Source organism: Vanellus vanellus (assembly GCF_965231255.1).
Source record: "Vanellus vanellus genome assembly, chromosome: 5".
Taxonomy (NCBI): Eukaryota; Metazoa; Chordata; class Aves; order Charadriiformes; family Charadriidae; genus Vanellus; species Vanellus vanellus.
Genome location: NC_138910.1, coordinates 48,919,136 through 48,936,486, shown reverse-complemented (window position 1 = coordinate 48,936,486; position 17,351 = coordinate 48,919,136). Strand labels below are relative to the sequence as shown.

General features: G+C 43.5%; 1 protein-coding gene across 1 annotated transcript in view; it reads right to left on the bottom strand.

The window, feature by feature from the left end:
* NIBAN1 (niban apoptosis regulator 1) overlaps window positions 1–17,351 on the bottom strand; it is a 76,442-nt gene that overhangs the window by 30,465 nt on the left and 28,626 nt on the right. The window contains exons 2-5 of the mRNA XM_082484263.1: window positions 15,115–15,245; window positions 13,589–13,720; window positions 12,787–12,901; window positions 11,098–11,265 (exon numbers count right to left, since the gene is read on the bottom strand). Coding sequence (XP_082340389.1) covers window positions 11,098–11,265; window positions 12,787–12,901; window positions 13,589–13,720; window positions 15,115–15,245 — 546 coding nt within the window. The remainder of the gene's footprint in view (window positions 1–11,097; window positions 11,266–12,786; window positions 12,902–13,588; window positions 13,721–15,114; window positions 15,246–17,351) is intronic.

Sequence of the window (17,351 nt, the reverse complement as noted above, 5' to 3'; positions counted from 1 at the left end):
GATAGAGAAAAAAAAAAATCTGAAGACATCCTAGTTGTCCTGACATAGCCAACATGTGACAGAATGACCTGCACAAGCTTAAAAATATATTTTGTATTTCTTTCTCACCTAATGTATTTCTTTATTGTACTTCTTTAATGCATTTATTTCTCTTTTTTTTTTTTTTGTTATTTATAGTGAGGTTGGAGATGACAGGATATCGTTTTGAAAGTCCATTAGCTTCCTGTGTCATGATGGTGATTATCATGATAAGGATGTGAAATCAAACCAGATGAAAGAAAATAAAATCATGAAGTGAAACTCTGCGTCTCCCAGAATTAGCTATTTGTATGTTCCTTCTTGTCATGCAGACTTCCCTCTATTCCAGCACCAAGTGGCCAGGCTTCTTCACTTTTAACAGCAAATACCAAGTGACACCTCATATAAGAAACAAGAAGACCTCCTAAAATAACAAAAAATGAAATAAACGTTCAGAAGAAACTTCACTCTGATTTTCAGTGCATACAAACATAAAGGATTAAAAACTAGAAAATGGAAAATATTAGAGCATTGTGAATATTTTGAGAATTTCCCTCATTATTGCCAGTTTGAGATTGACGGTGCTTCCCCATTGGGGCTTAGGTGTTCATTTCAGCAGCAAATTTCCCCCAAAATTTGAGGTGTGCAGTTCTCACCATTTCACTAAGAAAATGGGGATGGAGAGGGAAGCAGACTAAGTCCAAGCTGTGGACGAAAGTGGAGGGATCATGGAGATAAAGGCAAACCAATGAATCGCATGCTGCAGCCTGCATCTGAACTGGGAGTAGCCGTTTAGGAAATTGAAGGAAAAAAAGAAGCTGCTTCCTCAAACTCCAACTCAAGTACAGATTCTATAGAAAACTGAGAAGTTTTTAAAGCTAAGTAGTACATAAAGTCCTACACTGGTGAAGATATGACCTCCACAGATGCTTGAGAAGAACAGGGTCTCTGGAAGGAACAGTGAATGGTCAGCAGCTCCTCCCTATCAACCTAAGAAAAACTCAATGAAGGCAAAACTTAGGGAGGAAAAGTTAAAAAATAATATTACGGGCAGAAAATTCTCCTTCTTGCTGCCCCTTCTGTTGGGAAGTTGATACGAAAGTGATATTAGGATGTATATTTTTTGTCATGTGCTGTTATTCCCCTGAATTAATTATGAATCATCAAAACTGAAACAAATATAGTAACACAATTTACATAATGATGAAATGTAGGATCTTTAGATATAACAAATTCTAATGTGGTCAACAATACTAATTATTTACTAAAGCAAATAAGTCATTTGTCATTTGAAACATCTATTTCTCAGTTTTACTAAAACAGTGAAGGCTACATAATCACACTGGAAAAACACAGCATATGTCCTACAGCATAAGGAAGAGACTAGCACAGTGAACGTCAACAATTTAATTGTGTAGCCCTGTACCCAGACAACTCTATGTTCTTCTCTCTATGTAGAATTATCTTTATCAAGAGCCATCACTAGGTCGTATTAATCTACACCATCATATTTTATTATTGACTACTCTGTATCTGTTGGATTGCTATTGTTCTGCAAAGAACATTTGCAGGACAGACACCAGAAAAAAACAAGATCAAAGGAATCCCATATCCTCCCCCCACCAGGCTAAAGGGGGTGGCTTAATGGAAAGCTGTGAATGAAGGCAAGTCCGTGCTAGGGGCGGCAAGCAAACCCCCTCCTTGCCCACCCAGGTGCCTCTGTACAATAGGTATGAGGCTCCGGATGAGGTAGGCCAGCCAATGGATGATGTAGATGATGATCTGACTACACCAGAGGAGTTGCCAGGACTGGGAAAGTCTACCCCCTGTATGACAACCACCTCCATGACAAAGAAAAGACAGGTTATAGTTGTAGGCAACTCCCTTCCTCCCTTCTGAGGGGAACAGAGGGTCCAGTATGCCAGGTAGACCCTTTAGGAAAGTCTGCTGCCTCCCGTGGGCCCAAGTTAGGGACATCACTAGGAAACTTTCTAGCCTAGTATGGCCCTCAGACTGTTACCCATTGCTGCTTTTCCATGTGAGTGGCAATGAAGTTGCAACACGTAGCCCAAGGGTGATTAAAAGAGACTTCAGGGCCTTGGGACAGTTAGTAAGGGAATCTGGGGCACAGGTTATCTTTTCTTCTCTCCTTCCAGCTACAGGCAGTGACATTGTGTTACTGTTTGAGAAACCCACAACAGGTTATTGTCATTTAGACAATCATTCCATCACCTGATGACTCCTCCCCACCCAGGAAGGGGAATTGGGAAAAAACAAGGAAACCCAGGGGTTGAAATATAAACAGATTTAATAGAATAAGACTAGATAGCTAATATTAATAGCACTAAAGAACCAATATTGATCCTAATACCAATACAAAATATACAAAGACTCAGACAAAAGACTCATACAAAGACAAAGATATACTCAGTCAATTATATCGGTATGAAGCTGTGCACTCCCAGCAGTGGACAACAAATGTTGGACATCGCAAGCGCTACGGCTTCATGAGGAAGGGACAGCCCCAGGGGTCTGGCACCAGGGCAAGAAGTTCTCTGGATCGCCACCATCAAAGAAGAGAGCACTTCACAGCAAACTTTCTAATTTACATTGAATGTGATGCTCACGGTATGAAATAATCCTGTTGGCCAACTTGGGTCAAGTGCTCAGGTCTCACTCTTCCTCATCCCTGCACCTGGCAAGCTCAAAAACACTGAGACCTTGAAACCCATACACCATAGCTGGCTATAAAGTAAATATTTTCACAAATTCAGACACTAGAGTCTTCTAAAAGTACCGTTTTCCCAAGTATTAGAAGATAAATTAGTCCTGTGTCACTCAAAACAGGAAACATTGGAAGAAACCGAAACACTTGCTCTGTTAATACATAGCTCCATAGCTGGTGTCACCACCATAATTTTGGGGTTTTTGACAATGGGATGGCCTACACAGCACCAAGCTTGCTGCTGTTGGATGGGGTTCATCTTTCTCAAAGGGGGAAGAGGGTCTTTGCCTATGAGCTAGCGGGGCTCACTGAAAGAGCTTTAAACTAGACTTGATGGGGGAGGAGGGTATTATCAGGTTTGCTCATGACAAGTCAAGGGACAATACACCAATGTCTGAGGGATGGGGAGCTAGTGAGGGCCCTCACCCTGTTGCTCCAAGATGTGCTGGGTAGACTGCAGCACACTTGAAGTCTTATGGAGATAAGCCAGGGGCTCCTGAGGCAATAGGAGCCAACAGGAAACACGGGTAAAACACCCATGGAAGTCCACCTGGAGAGCAACACAAAGGAATTGCAGCCACTCCAGCCAGTAAATCAGCTTCAATGGGGACACAGCTTAAGTGCCTCTATGGAAATGCACGTAGCATGGGGAACAAACAAGAGGACTTAGAGACGTGCACACACCTCAAGGGGTATAATCTCATTGGCATCACAGAGATGTGGTGGGATGCCTCCTATGTGTTGGAATGGAAGGATACAGGCTCTTTAGGAAGGACAGGCAGGGGAGACGACGTGGGACTGTTCCCCTCTGTCAATGACCAGCTGGATTGCATCGAACTCCACCTGGGGATGGATGAAGAGCTGACTAAGAGCTTATCGGTTAGCACTAAAGGGAATGCAGGGGCAGGTGACATTACAGTGGGGGTCTGCTACAGGCCACCTGACCAGGATGGTGGGGTGGATGAGACCCTCTATAGACAGATAGGAGCAGCATCGCGTTCACAGGCCCTGGTCCTCATGGAGGACTTCAACCATCCTAATATCTGTTGGAAGAACAACACAGCGGGGCACAAGCAATCCAGGAAGCTCTTGGAATGTGTCGGTGACAACTTCTTTCTCCAAGTGGTAGAGGAGCCAATGAGGAGAAGAGCTATGCTGAAACTTGACCTTACCAACAAGGAGGGGTTAGTGGGGAATGTCAAGCTCAAGGGTAGCCTTGGCTGCAGTGATCATGAAATGGTAGAGTCTAAGATCCTTAGGGCGGTGAAGAGGCTGCACAGCAAGCTCACTACCCTGGACTTCAGGAGAGCAGACTTTCGACTCTTGAGGGATCTGCTTGGTAGGGTCCAATGGCATAAAGCACTGGAGGGGAGAGGGGCTCAAGGAAGCTGGTTAATATTCAAGGATCACCTCCTTTAAGCTCAGAAGCAATGTATCCCAACAAAGAAGTCAGGCAAAAATGCCAGGAGGCCAGCATGGATGAACAAGGAGCTCCTGGACACACTCAAAAGCAAAAAGGAGGCCTACAGAAGGTGGAAGCAAGGACAGGCAGCCTGGGAGGAATACAGAGAAACTGTCCAAGCTGCCAGGGACCAGGCTAAGCAAGCTAAAGCCCAGATAGAATTAAATCTGGCCAGGGACAACAAGGGCAACATGAAAAACTTCTATAAGTATGTCAGTGATAAAAGGAAGGCTAGGGAAGATGTGGGCCCTCTCTGGAAGGAAATGGGAGACCTCATCACCCGGGATATGGAGAAGGCTGAGGTACTCAACAACTTTTTTGCCTCTGTCTTCATTGGCAAGAGCTCTAACCACACCACCCAAGTCACAGAAGGCAAAAGCAGTGACTGGGAGAAGCCTACTGTAGGAGAAGATCATGTATGAGACCACCTAAGGAACCCGAGGGTGCACAAATCCATGGGATCTGATGAAATCCATCTGCGGGTCATGAGAGAACTGGCAGATGAAGTTGCTAAGCCACTTTCCATTATATTTGAAAAGTCATGGCAGTCTGGTGAAGTTCCTGCTGACTGGAAGAGGGCAAACATAACCCTCATTTTCAAAAAGGGAAAAAAGGAAGACCTGAGGAACTACAGGCCAGTCAGTCTCACCTCTGTGCCTGGCAAGATCATGGAGCAGATCCTCCTGAAAACTCTGCTAAGACACATGGAAAATAAGATGGTCAGTGACAGCCAACATGGCTTCACCAAGGGCAAGTCATGCTTGACAAATCTGGTGACCTTCTATGATGGTGTTACAGTGTTGGTGGATAAGGGAAGAGCAACAGGCATCATCTATCTGGACTTGTGCAAAGCATTTGACACTGTCCTGGAGGACATCCCATTCTCTAAATTGGACAGACATGAATTTGACGGATGGACCACTTGGTGGACAAGGAATTGCCTGGATGGCCACACTCAAAGAGTTGAGATCAACAGCTCGATGTCCAAGTGGAAACCAGTGACGAGTGGTGTTCCTCAGGGGTCAGTACTGGGACCGGTGCTGATTGACATCTTTGTTGGTGACATGGACAGTGGGATTGAGTGCATCCTCGGCAAGTTTCCTGATGACACCAAGCTGTGTGGTGTGGTCGACACACTGGAATGCCATCCAGAGGGACCTGGACAGGCTTGAGAGGTGGACCCATGCCAACCTCATTAAGTTCAACCAGGCCAAGTGCAAGGTCCTGCACATGGGTTGGGCAAGCCCAAGCAGAAATACAGGTTGGGTGGAGAACGGATTGAGAGCTGCCCTGAGGAGAAGGACTTGGGAGTGTTGGTGGATGAGACGCTCAACATGAGCTGGCAATATGTGCTCGCAGCCCAGAAAGCCAACCACATCCTGGGCTGCATCAAAAGAAGTGTGGCCAGCAGGTTGAGGGAGGTGATTCTGCCCCTCTACTCTGCTCTTGTGAGACCCCACCTGCAATATTGCATCCAGCTCTGGGGTCCCCAACATGAGAAGGACATGGACTTGCTGGAGCATGTCCAGAGGAGAGCCACGAGGATGATCTGAGGGATGGAGCACCTCTCCTATGAGGATAGGCTAAGAGAGTTGGGGTTGTTCAGCCAAAGAGAAGGCTCTGGGAAGACCTTACAGCGGCCTTCCAGTATCCGAAGGGGGCCTACAAGAAAGCTGGAGAGGGACTTTTTACAAGGGCAAGTAGTGATAGGACAAGGGGTAATGGCTACAAACTGGAAGAGGGTAGATTCAGATTAGATATCAGGAAGAAAATTTTCACTATGAGGGTGGTGAGGCACCAGAACAGGTTACCCAGAGAAATGCGGAGACCCCATCCCTGGAAGTGTTCAAGACCAGCTTGGACGAGGCTTTGAGCAAACTGATCTAGTGGGAGTTGTCCCTGTCCATGGCAGGGGGTTTGGAACTAGATGATCTTTAAGGTCCCTTCCAACCTAAACCATTCTATGATTCTATGATTTTTTTGTCTGACTTGTTCTATATTTAGAGCCCTTCCCTCAATGTTATCTTTCTATATGCACATTTATGTCATTTAACTAATTTAACTCACCCTTTCATTTATCATATTCATTGATCAAAGCTAAAAAGCTTTGAAATCAGCACATATGCTCTTTATAATGTTTTATACCCTAAGCTTAGGTAATAAATTCAATGAGAAATGAATCGTGGCGTTTCAGAGCTGCACACAATGTTCTTTAATGCCACCCACAGAAGTCCTTAATTACAAAGCTGTTGGTAAAGAATGAACAGTTTGGAGGGAAGGAAGCTTTTTGATTGAGGTTTTGTAAAGCAGTTTTTAGACAATGGCCAAGATTAGATAGTAGCACCTCTGTACTGAGTATGCAAATTTACAGTAATCTTTTTTTTCCTGGGAGCACAGTTACGCAGTCATTAATTTTCACAGGAAAAGGGTGACACACTGAATGGTGAAAAGCAATTTTGAAAATATATTTGACTCAAACTCAGCCAGAAAAGGGAAGCAAAGGCAAGTATGACTTATGTAGCCCAAACCTAGCAGCTCTCATTACGTCCTTCCCCACCTGCCCCCACTGACAGCAGGTCCAGACCTATGTTCCCCTCAGCAGTAACTCTCAGACCTGCTATGTCTCTTCAGCAGCTGGCTTGGACCTATGGTCCCTTCAGTACTGGTCCCAGCCCTATGGTCTCTCTGGTTGCTGGCTCCCACACCTCCTCTCCTACTTGCCGGGTAGTCCAGCTTGAAGTTTGGTAGTGACTGAAGTATTGGCTTCCCGTACTCCAGCACAACTGATGGAAGCTCATTAGAAAAACACTCAGGTCTCACCAGATGATGGCCCTACACCTATGGGACCCTGTGCTCTGTGGTTTCTTCTCCCTTTGCTGGCACTGGGACCTCTCACACACATATCTCCAGCTAATGACACCTCAAACTTGTGGTGTCCCCATGACCCCATGCCTCCTTCTCTACTTGCTGGCACTTAGGACCCCAGCACACACACTGGAGAGCAACTTCACCCTGGAAAATAGTTAGAAGTGGAGTTTAGTAAGAAGACAGGACAGACCGTGGTGATCTAGCATGGGGCTTGACTGGACATGCATACTGATCGGTCTCCTGTTCACATCCAGTTGGCTCCATTTATCCCCCTTTCCCCTCTGTTATCTCATGCTTGTTCCTCTCCAATCCACTTTGATCCTTCCCTTTTCCCACCTTTTGTCCTTCCCCTATACATCCCATAATAAATGTCACACATTCCCACTGGATTTCCAGTCTCCTGGAAAACATCCCATAATATGCTTTACACAGTCCTCAAGTGTTCTTCCCCTCCATCCTACAACGAGTACCGTACCAGCTTAGGCAACGACAGCCCTGCCGACTACAAGGCAGCTGGGGAGAGCTGCTGGTGGCCCACCTGAGTAGGTTTCACAGTGGGACCATGAGCTGAGCCCCCTCCTCTGAGTGCTGGGTCAGCTGGGTCGGGGTCCCCTCTGCACCCATCAGTTTGTCAGGGTTCATTGCTGCTCCGTGGGCACTTGTGTTTTCATTAATAAGCCCTTAATCACACGACCTCGCAGTTTAAAACCCCAAAAGCCTTTGATCTCCTCCCCAAATCCTGCAGCATAACAAAAGCCAGCTTGCAAAGAGCAAAGCGGGAGCTGCCCAGATGAATCACTGAACTGGGATGATTTCTGTATGCAGGGTAATCAGTCAATCAATTTTCAGAGTCAGGGCAATTCACAGAATATCAGTGTACATGTCCAGTTGTGCTAGAGTATTTTTAAAGCCATGACCAGTCAGGTTCTGATTGGGTTAGGCTCATTTTAAAGGTTTTAAATATGCTTTATCTGAACTGTATTCAAGAAAGGTGAAAAACATATACATACTCTATTGATAATGAAGGAAATCATTGTCCTGCAATCCTTATTAATTAGTATAAAGGAAGGACAAACACAATAGGAAAATTTAGGGGGGGAGGAGAACCCATAATCCGTACATCTGAATCATATTTGTAAGCAGCAATCACTAAATCCAAATGCTCTTGTAATTATTCTCTTGACCTTGAGTTCTGACCAGAAAACCCAGAAACACAGGCTGGACTGGTTATTTATAACAGAGGGACTCTAAAGAGAGGAAACAGTTGAATGCCAGGGTGGCTCCCATCACAAGACCACATGCTGATTCAGTCCAGTTTTCTGTTCAGCAAGAGACAGTATTTAATTCTGCTTACTGGGAGAAAACAAACTTTAACTGAAAACTCCTCCAAGTTCTTGGCTAAAGCCCAGTGCGATATATTCCTTTCCAGAAGTGGTAGATTATAGAAAAGACAGAAAGGCAACTTCTGATCAGACATTACATCTATCTTCTGCCCTTGCCAAATCTGCCCGGACAAATGTTAACTTGGCACTTTTTAGAAGAGGTGGGGCAAGTGCTATCTTGGCTGGGGCTCCTTATCCCACTAAATTATATTCCACAATTGAACCCAAAGGATTTTTCACATTTCTTCTCTCTTTTCTATTTTTTTAATGAAAGAGCACAGCCAATTTTTATATCACTAGCCTTATTATCCGTTCTATTGCTGCGCGTGCCTCTAACTTTGCTGGATTGTTCAGATACCTGGTTTTTGTAGGCATAATCATTTGCAAATAAGGCTTTAAAAAGTATTAATAAAGTAGCATCTTTCAGACATATGAGAATGGAATATAAATCAATATGAAGTCCTTGAAACTGGGTTACTGGTGTGCTGGTCAGTCATTATTTTTCCACTTGCAGCACCTAGGTTTCTAGGAGATGGTATAACTCCAAGAAATCCAGAAAACAGGGGCTCCCATTTCCTTAGCTGTAAAAACCTGTTCACTTTTACTGGTATAACAGTAGGTCTTAATCCAGACTGTCTTTTTCTACCAATCAGTCTGTTGAGCAGAAATAACGTGACAGAAAGGATGAGCCTGGATGAAGGCACTCCAGTGTCACTAAGAATCTTCTGTCAGATAGAAATTTGACCACAGAAAAAGCTGAGAGAGATAAATCCTGGAACAGATGCATAAATGAGCAATAGCTGAGCCATATGAAATATAATAAAACACAGACTCGCAGGCATTGGAGATGGAAAAGACCTATTAGGTCATCTAGTCCCAGCTTCTGCCAATTCAGAATTGGCCCCTAGAGTGATGTGCTGAACTTTAAGAAAAAAACAAAAGGCTGCCAAAATCTTTGTCAAGCCTGTTACACTTGCTCCAGAAGAGAGAAATGAAAAACCCTAAAGCTAATGAACAGGTTTCAAGTCATGAAAGACTGACAGCGCCAGGAAAACTTGATTGTATCCCCATCTCCTTACCAAATCCTGGTGAGGAGCAAAGGGGTGGTTTTCCACAGTCCAGAGCGCTTACATACTGGCTGACTGCTGCAGCTAAACCAAGCTAATCAGAACCAAAAATCAGAGGCAGGCTTTGCCCTCGGGCACACTATGGGAATTAGGGTTCCCCTGGCAGCTATATAGGGAATATTTATTGAGACTTAAGCTATTTGGAAATAGCAAGTGAAGGCGTGTTCCTTCTAGATTGATCCCTAGCCATGAAACAGTCTTTATAGTCCCTAGCCTACTAGGGTGTCTTAGCCCTCAGCCTCTCCACACCTACACAGATTTGCATTGGAGCTGCTTCCTCCGGTTTGTATGAGGCTGTCAGTGCTAGAAGGGCACGCTGCATCTCACTGCCTTCAGCATGGCTTGGAAATGAACTGGAAAGTGGGACTGCGTGCCAGGGGAGTGTACACCACCTGGCTAGCATCAGCACCAAAAATCCTGTGTGTCCTGCAAAGAAAGCACCTGCCACCAACCACCACCGAGCACCACACAAATAACTTAGGGAACTGCCTAGAAATACAGTGTGTTTTTGTCATGGGAATGGATTCTTAAAGGAGACCGGGAATGCCTTTGGCAGTGGAGACAAGTGAAAAGAGGTGGAAGTTGAGAAGGATCTGGGGAGGATCTACAAGCACAAGCTTCAGGCCCAAGTAGCTGGAGAAGTTCCTGAGTGTTCACATCTCCCACCAAGGGCAGCAGGAACAGAGCAGATGGGACTTAAAAGCAACACTAAAGGCATGGAAGAGCCTGGACACCAGTGGGAGAACCAGGTCAACTTGATGGAAAAAGAGAAAAGTCATCTCAAAAACAGGAAAGCATTTCTTTTTCTGAAGGATGCAACTCATAAATGCTCTTCCAATTTCATGTGAGCAAGGTTGCTTTTATTATCCCAGCAAGTCACAAGTTGGTTTTTTTTTTTAAGTTTTCTAGTCTAACATACTTAGAAAGTGAGATTTAAAATTTACCCTTGTGCAAACAATCATTACTGTGTCTCATCTGCATCATTCATGTCCCTCCTGCAAAGTTTAATCGTGGCTGGGGCTTGAGCTGCCATCTCAACACCTGCAGAAAACACTGGATGTTTGACCATTGCTGATATATGTATGACATTACAGAAGTGTACTGGGAGACCGTGTTCCCTCCATGTTGTATAAACCTGGTCTACTATACCTATGATGCATTTGTAAAGCTTGCAAACATAGGTGAGAGTTTGCCTTGCCGTATTTAGTAAAAATCTCGTATGATTTTCTATCATGATACTGGATTTAAATGAGCTGACAGAGAGGGGAGTGACACTTTCAAAGCAGTTCCCTTGTTTTCTACCCAAGCTTACTACACTGCAGCTCAAATCCCACCTAACTTCACTCCCAGCAAAGCAAGAAGAAGAGGTATGCTAATGTATTCTGCAAGGCACTGAAAGACAAGCATCTTTTGTAAGTGACTTGCACTTTTCTACAGCTTTTTTTTTATTGTAATAGATATTTAAATCTTCACCGGGGTGAATGGCATACAGGAAGAGGGCCTTTCTGCACTCACCATGGTTTGAGTGTCTCACGCAGTCCCCCAGCACGGCGCTGAACTGCCTCTGAGCTTCTGCCTCCGGGAAGCAGTAGTAGCTGTGTCGGGCAAAAGGCTGCCACAGGTAAACAGGGAACTCTCTCGGCAGCTGAACGAAGGCTTGAGTGACCTCCTTCTCACTCGACCCTACACAAAAAACACATCTCCATTTGAAATCTGCAGATTTCTTGGGGAATTTGGCCATTTTCCTCTTCTATGACAGAGAGAACAGGCCTTTGCTAGCAAGAAAGCATGAGACATGAAAAATCATGTCTCTTTCTTCATGCAAGTGATCAGGCATAGAGGGCAGGAGGACACAGCTGGGATGGGCAAACTTAGTGGGTACCAAACCACCTCTCTATGCTATACCATAGCAACTTGATGTCCTCTCGTTTTGTATTCAAGGTGGACATAAGCTACACATTTTTGGTAAAATTTCAAAGTAACTATTTCATTGGATTGTCACTGCTAGGGAAGAGGTTTTCATGGCAAAAAGTAAGTTAGTGTGCAACTCTGGTCTCTTCCAGATAGACACTGTATAGGAACATATGGTCTTACATAGAGAAAAATAATGTGTTAGACCATGTAGGAACAGCAGTGGTTCCCTTGACTCCAGGATTCCAAACACAACTGCAAGATGGCCTTATGAACTGTCACTTCAAGCCCTTGAAGATGAAGCAGAGAAAGTATTAAGTAGCTTCAGTTTCCACCTGCCCTGAGTCACTGTGCACAGGGGATGCTGTACAACACCATTTATGGATGACCAAACCCTATCTTGTCTCTGTGCCATGCATCGAGTGCCCAGCCACAAGAGGTTCATCTTGGAGGGTGTTCAGCATTGCACAGAAGGGGAGAAGGGCCATAAAAATCTAACTGAGCCACTCATTGTGAAAGGAGAGCCATGGGAAGCGCGCAAGTGGCCTTGGGCTGCTCCACATCACTCAACCCCAACTCCCGCAGAGCTGTGGTGACACATGGAGGACACTTCCAGGCACTGCTGCCCCACACCACCCTCTGACCACCCTACACCTTGGGAAAGTGGTGTAAGGGAGACACCTCCCAACAGTCATAACTTTAAGTGCTATGAGACAGGACTTAAAAAAAAAATACTTCTTGACATGTTGCCCTTATCCCTTTCCTCACGTGGCACCCCATTTTCCAAATCCAACTGCACCATGACATCCACTCCCTTAAAGCCTGAATTTTCTCCATCTTCATGGAGTGGGGTGGGAGCAGGCAGGACCACAGTGGTTCCTGTTCCAGAAACAACAAAATCAGCAGCAGCAACCTTCCTGCCCTCTCTATGGGACTTATTATCAACTGTGAGTCAACACAGGCAGCTGGCATCTAAAAATGGAAACAAATAAACCAGGAATATTAACAAAGCCCAGGAACAATAGTGGTGTGGTTCCTGCCCTGCTTCTGCACAGCTTCCAGTGGCTTTGTGCCGGGACGCTGGAATAAAAAGGGAGCCAGCATTTCTCTGAACGTCAGCTTATAGCATCTTCTGTGTAAGTCCACTCTGGAGCTGTGCTTTGACTTACAAAAAAGGGCTGCGTGCATCTTCCGTTGCCCCGTTTCAGAGACTAGCCTGAAAACCTGCCCAGAAGAGGTCTGCGTAAGGAACAGTGCTTGGGGTTTAGCAGTTCAGCTTCAAGCAGGGCTTACCAACAGGATCTGGAAAATGTTTATCAGACAGCAAATTGTAATCTTCTTCTGAAGTCAGTACTTTGCCTCCTGCAGGAAGAACATGATATTTAGGGCTGGCTCCTTTCTGGTAGGCCTGGAAAATCAAGAGAGAAGGAGTCAAATAGCAATTAAGGAGAGGGAAAACATAAAGCACACAACTCATTTACAAAGCTAATGCACGGGGACATTCCCCAAAGGGAATTTTTTTTTGTCAGACTGAATTTTGGAAATATTCCCTGGAGACATCAAATCTAAAACATGGTTAAATGTAAAAAACATATCTAAAAATATCCTCTACATGTTCACAAGCCATGATGAAGTCAGGGATAAAAGGGAGGGGAAAAGGATGGGATTTTCTTCTAAGCCCTATTTGTTTGATTTGTCAGCCAGGACTAGTTTGACTATGGCAGCTGCCAAATAAAAAACTTCACTGTAGTCAACCTGAAGCAACCCAAAAATTGCTACTTAAAACTCAACAGCAGAAGCACAGGGACGTATTACAATGACATAGAGATAAGAAGTGTTCTGTGATAAGGAAGGTTCAAAGTGCTGCTAAAATGATTTGCTAATTCTTGCCAACATGTATGGCCAACACAAGGCACTTGGTTGTACTCTCAGCCATCCCCATGGAGCGTCCAGCCATCTCCGCAAGCCTGGAGCCACCTTGCTGAGGACAAAATTTCATCTAGTATTGCCAAAAGAAAGGTGGCAGCAATGGACAATTCACTTGATATCAGTTTCTTTGGGAGCATAGAAGAACATAAGAGGAAGAAACATTTACCTCTTTAGTCTCAAAGCAATCCACAGTGTAGTCGTTTTTGATAACGACGTATCTGTCCTTCCACTTCTTCAGATCGTCAGCAAAATGCAGCAGCTCTGCTTCGTATAAGACTGTCCCAGCTTCTGCCGGTGGCTACAAAGACAATTTTCTAGATTTGAAATAACTCTGGATTACTGACCATTTTGAAGCTTTTATTTCTACATTTCCATAAGACTGCTACGAGGGCTTTTGAGTCTTCATATGCAATTTGGAGTCATAAACATCTCTGATTCAGGCAGATACTACACATGCAATCAAATTCTTGTAGCCTGAGGTGAGGAAGCAGCAGAGGACCTCTGCCTTCCAAAAACACTTCCAGATTTCTGAGACAGAGACATTCTTATTTACCTTTTAGTTGGCAAGCTGAATGCAAGATAACTTGTAGTTCATTATCTCTGATGTCCCACTACATAACATCAATGAAAACATTTCATTTCTGCAGCAATGAGTTTTATTATAAAATAGTAAATTATTTCCCATTTCTTTGTAACACTTTTGCACCTGTGCTCTTGTAACTGATATGCACCTTTCTGAAAGACAGGGTTCTTCTATTATACCACCTTTTATATCCTATCTTATTGCTTTACCCAATTCATTTCCAATTGATTTCCAATATGGCCAAAAAATTTAGATTTGTATCTTAATATTGAAGACTGCTTCTCTGCATTTTCTTCTAATAGACTTTTGTCTCTCCTCTAATAAAAACCAGCTCTCCGTAGCTCACTTCACTGGGGGGATTATCGCCATGTTCTTTATGGAACCCCATAGCCATGGCTGAAAGGGTTAATTAAGTTTCCTACATAAATTTCTGCCCTCAGTGTAGGATCACTGACCCAAGATTCTTGCAAAACCTTGCAATCAGCAGGAAGCAACTAGTTTTGTCCAAGCATCCAACTCTACCTTGATGAAATGGGTGCTTTGTACCAGAAACTTGTGTCATGGTTCTTCTCAAGCTACAATGAGACAACCAAACATGACCAAAACAAAGATGAATTTTCAAAAATAAACTTTAAGCCTGCACCCAGATGCAACTTTTCCACCTAAAACCTAACTGAACCAAATCCGACATCTGCCCTTGCAAATCTATTGTGTACACTCAGCCTACATATAAAAAAGAGCACACGTAAAATGTCCTAGATACACATTTATTATGTATTGAACTATCCAATATAAGAAGCCAAAATAACACTTCTGTACTTTGCTTGTATATACAGAAATACTTAAATAACTTTAAAAATACTTCGGGCTTGATATTTAGAAGCTTTGAGTATCTGTACCGCCTATTAACTTTACTTGAGGGCATTCAACGCTGGGAAAAACAAGAAAACCAAGACCGGTCGGTAGCTGATAGACTTTCAGCTCATGTTTTTCATACATAATGACTACTAAATGTGTGATTTAAATAGTTAATGCATTAATTATTTCATGCAGGAGAGCAGAGCTGTATGGCAGCTTCAGGATGGGGAAGGGCTTACATGCCCTCCTACCTTGGTTTTCAGGAACCGGGACTGGGAATCCCTGTGCTGCTCCAGCTCATCCTGCACATGCTTGCAGAAAGCCACTGCATGTTGGCGTCTGTAGTGTGGGCTGAAGTTTTTGATGACGGCCTCTGTTTTTCCTGAAGCAGAAATAGAGATTTAATTGTATTTAATGTACATCAGCTCAGAAATTGTAATGCTGAACCGAAGCAGTTATCACCAGTGACCCAAAATATTGCCCAAGCGCACCAAAGGCCACTTGCTGCACAACAGACCAGAAACGCTTCAGAGATGCATTCAGCTGTTGTGATAACCAAACACAGAGGGAATTTGTTCAGGTCATAAAGATATAGAAAAAACACTGGGGTTTGGACATTGTTTTTCCTTCTAAGAGTGGGCAAAACATATCCTAAATCCATTTCTCTAACAAAAGATGCTATCTGCCTCTCCCTAGGACATACTGCCATGGAGTCATGCGTGTTAGAGAGCTGATAAGGTTTTCAAAGAAACATATACACAAGTGATACTGGCTAGTGTTTAGCCTTATTAGCCAATTTTATCACATAATCAGATTTTAAAGCTGACTCAAAGCTCTGACAAAGTATTTTTTCTAGGCTTGGGAACTGCAATCTCTTCTTTGTTTTAATGTAAACAGATACTCAGTCATGCTGCAATAAACACTAATTTTGTATTGTCTTGCTATGATCAAGATCTCATCAGTAGCAATAACAGCAATAAACACATTGACAGTCTCATTTCTGGGAATCTTAAAGCAATTTACAAGTAATTAACTCATAACCCCTAATAAAAAAAAATGCTTTACAGACAGGAAAACAAAGCTAAAAGTTAAAGCCATGTGCACACATGTGATTCAAAGAGTCAGTGGCAATGTGAAAACCAAACCCTGGACTATGATCTAGATAGCATCCAGACTGTCCTGGATACTGGAGAGATCCATTTCTTCCCTGTATTAAGGAGCCCTGTAACAAGGGTTTTTTTCTGAGATACAACAGAGAAACATAATTTCATACCTCCAGCAATTTTGATGCTTTCAAAATTCTATTTTGTTCTGCTTGGAGAAAAAAAAAATCAAATGTTCTGTATAAGACCAAAAAAAAGGTAGTTCCCAAACTGTGATTTCTTGAAGCCTTTATATACATAGGCTCCCAAACCGGACTGGCATTCAGCACTCCTGAAAATCCAAACAGGGGAACCAGCAAGAAGCACCATGACCTCCAGAGTCCAGGAAGAGCTGAACCACTGTCATGCTATGATGATGTTCCCAGATTCACAAACTCCTCACAGCCACACACCAGCACTACCACCAAAAAGGACTGACTGGGAGTTTTCATGATGTTTCTGTATTTTATACAACAGGCTGTGAATCTGCAGCAGCTATGATGAAATCAGAAAGAGGTCTCGACATATTTGCCGTTTCAAGCATATAAGCATAGTACTTTTGAAGTAACCATGCAATACTTTCTGGATAACTACTGATTTTACTGCCATTTCTCACCATAAAAATGAAGTTTAAATGTCAGTGCAGTTCCAAGAATGCTCATACCTTTTTTTCATCTTAAATAATTTTAAAGATCAAAACATATACAGTTAAAGAAAGATAAAGGCCTTGGATCATTACAAGAGTAAGTGCATGGGATGTTACAGGAGGAAGTGCATGGGATGCTCTGGTGTAGAAGATGATATGGTCCAAGATTTACCACTTATGGCTACCTTATTTCCATTTAAAAATCCCAAATCTGTGTGGCTGAGACTGCCATGGAAAAACAGCTAGTTTGCTAAGAAGTTTGCAGAGATGGGCAATGGCAGAAGATTTTGTAGCGTGCTTATTTTAGGTCCAGCTCCAATTTGCTCCTCATGTGGGACATCACCAAGCTGTTGGAGATAATTTCACACCAATTCAGATAGCTGCAGTATTTAATTATTCCATAACTTCCTGATAATTACATTTACATTGCTGTAGTTACTTGGACGTGCATGCAAAAGAAAAAGCTATACATCAGCTCCTCTGCTTCTACAATTTTATTTTCATTTTGATGCATCTCTCAAATTTAGGGACAATATTGACATGACCTTTCATTCCAGCTGTTCCCGTCTAACCAGCTCAGAGAGGTGAGCTGGAGCCTTCTCCTTCTTAAGCATCAACGGGATCGCTGCCTTCAATTAAACTGAAAGCCCTCTCTGCCCTACTCCTGCCCCTTTCCAATCACACACCACTGCTGGGTTAC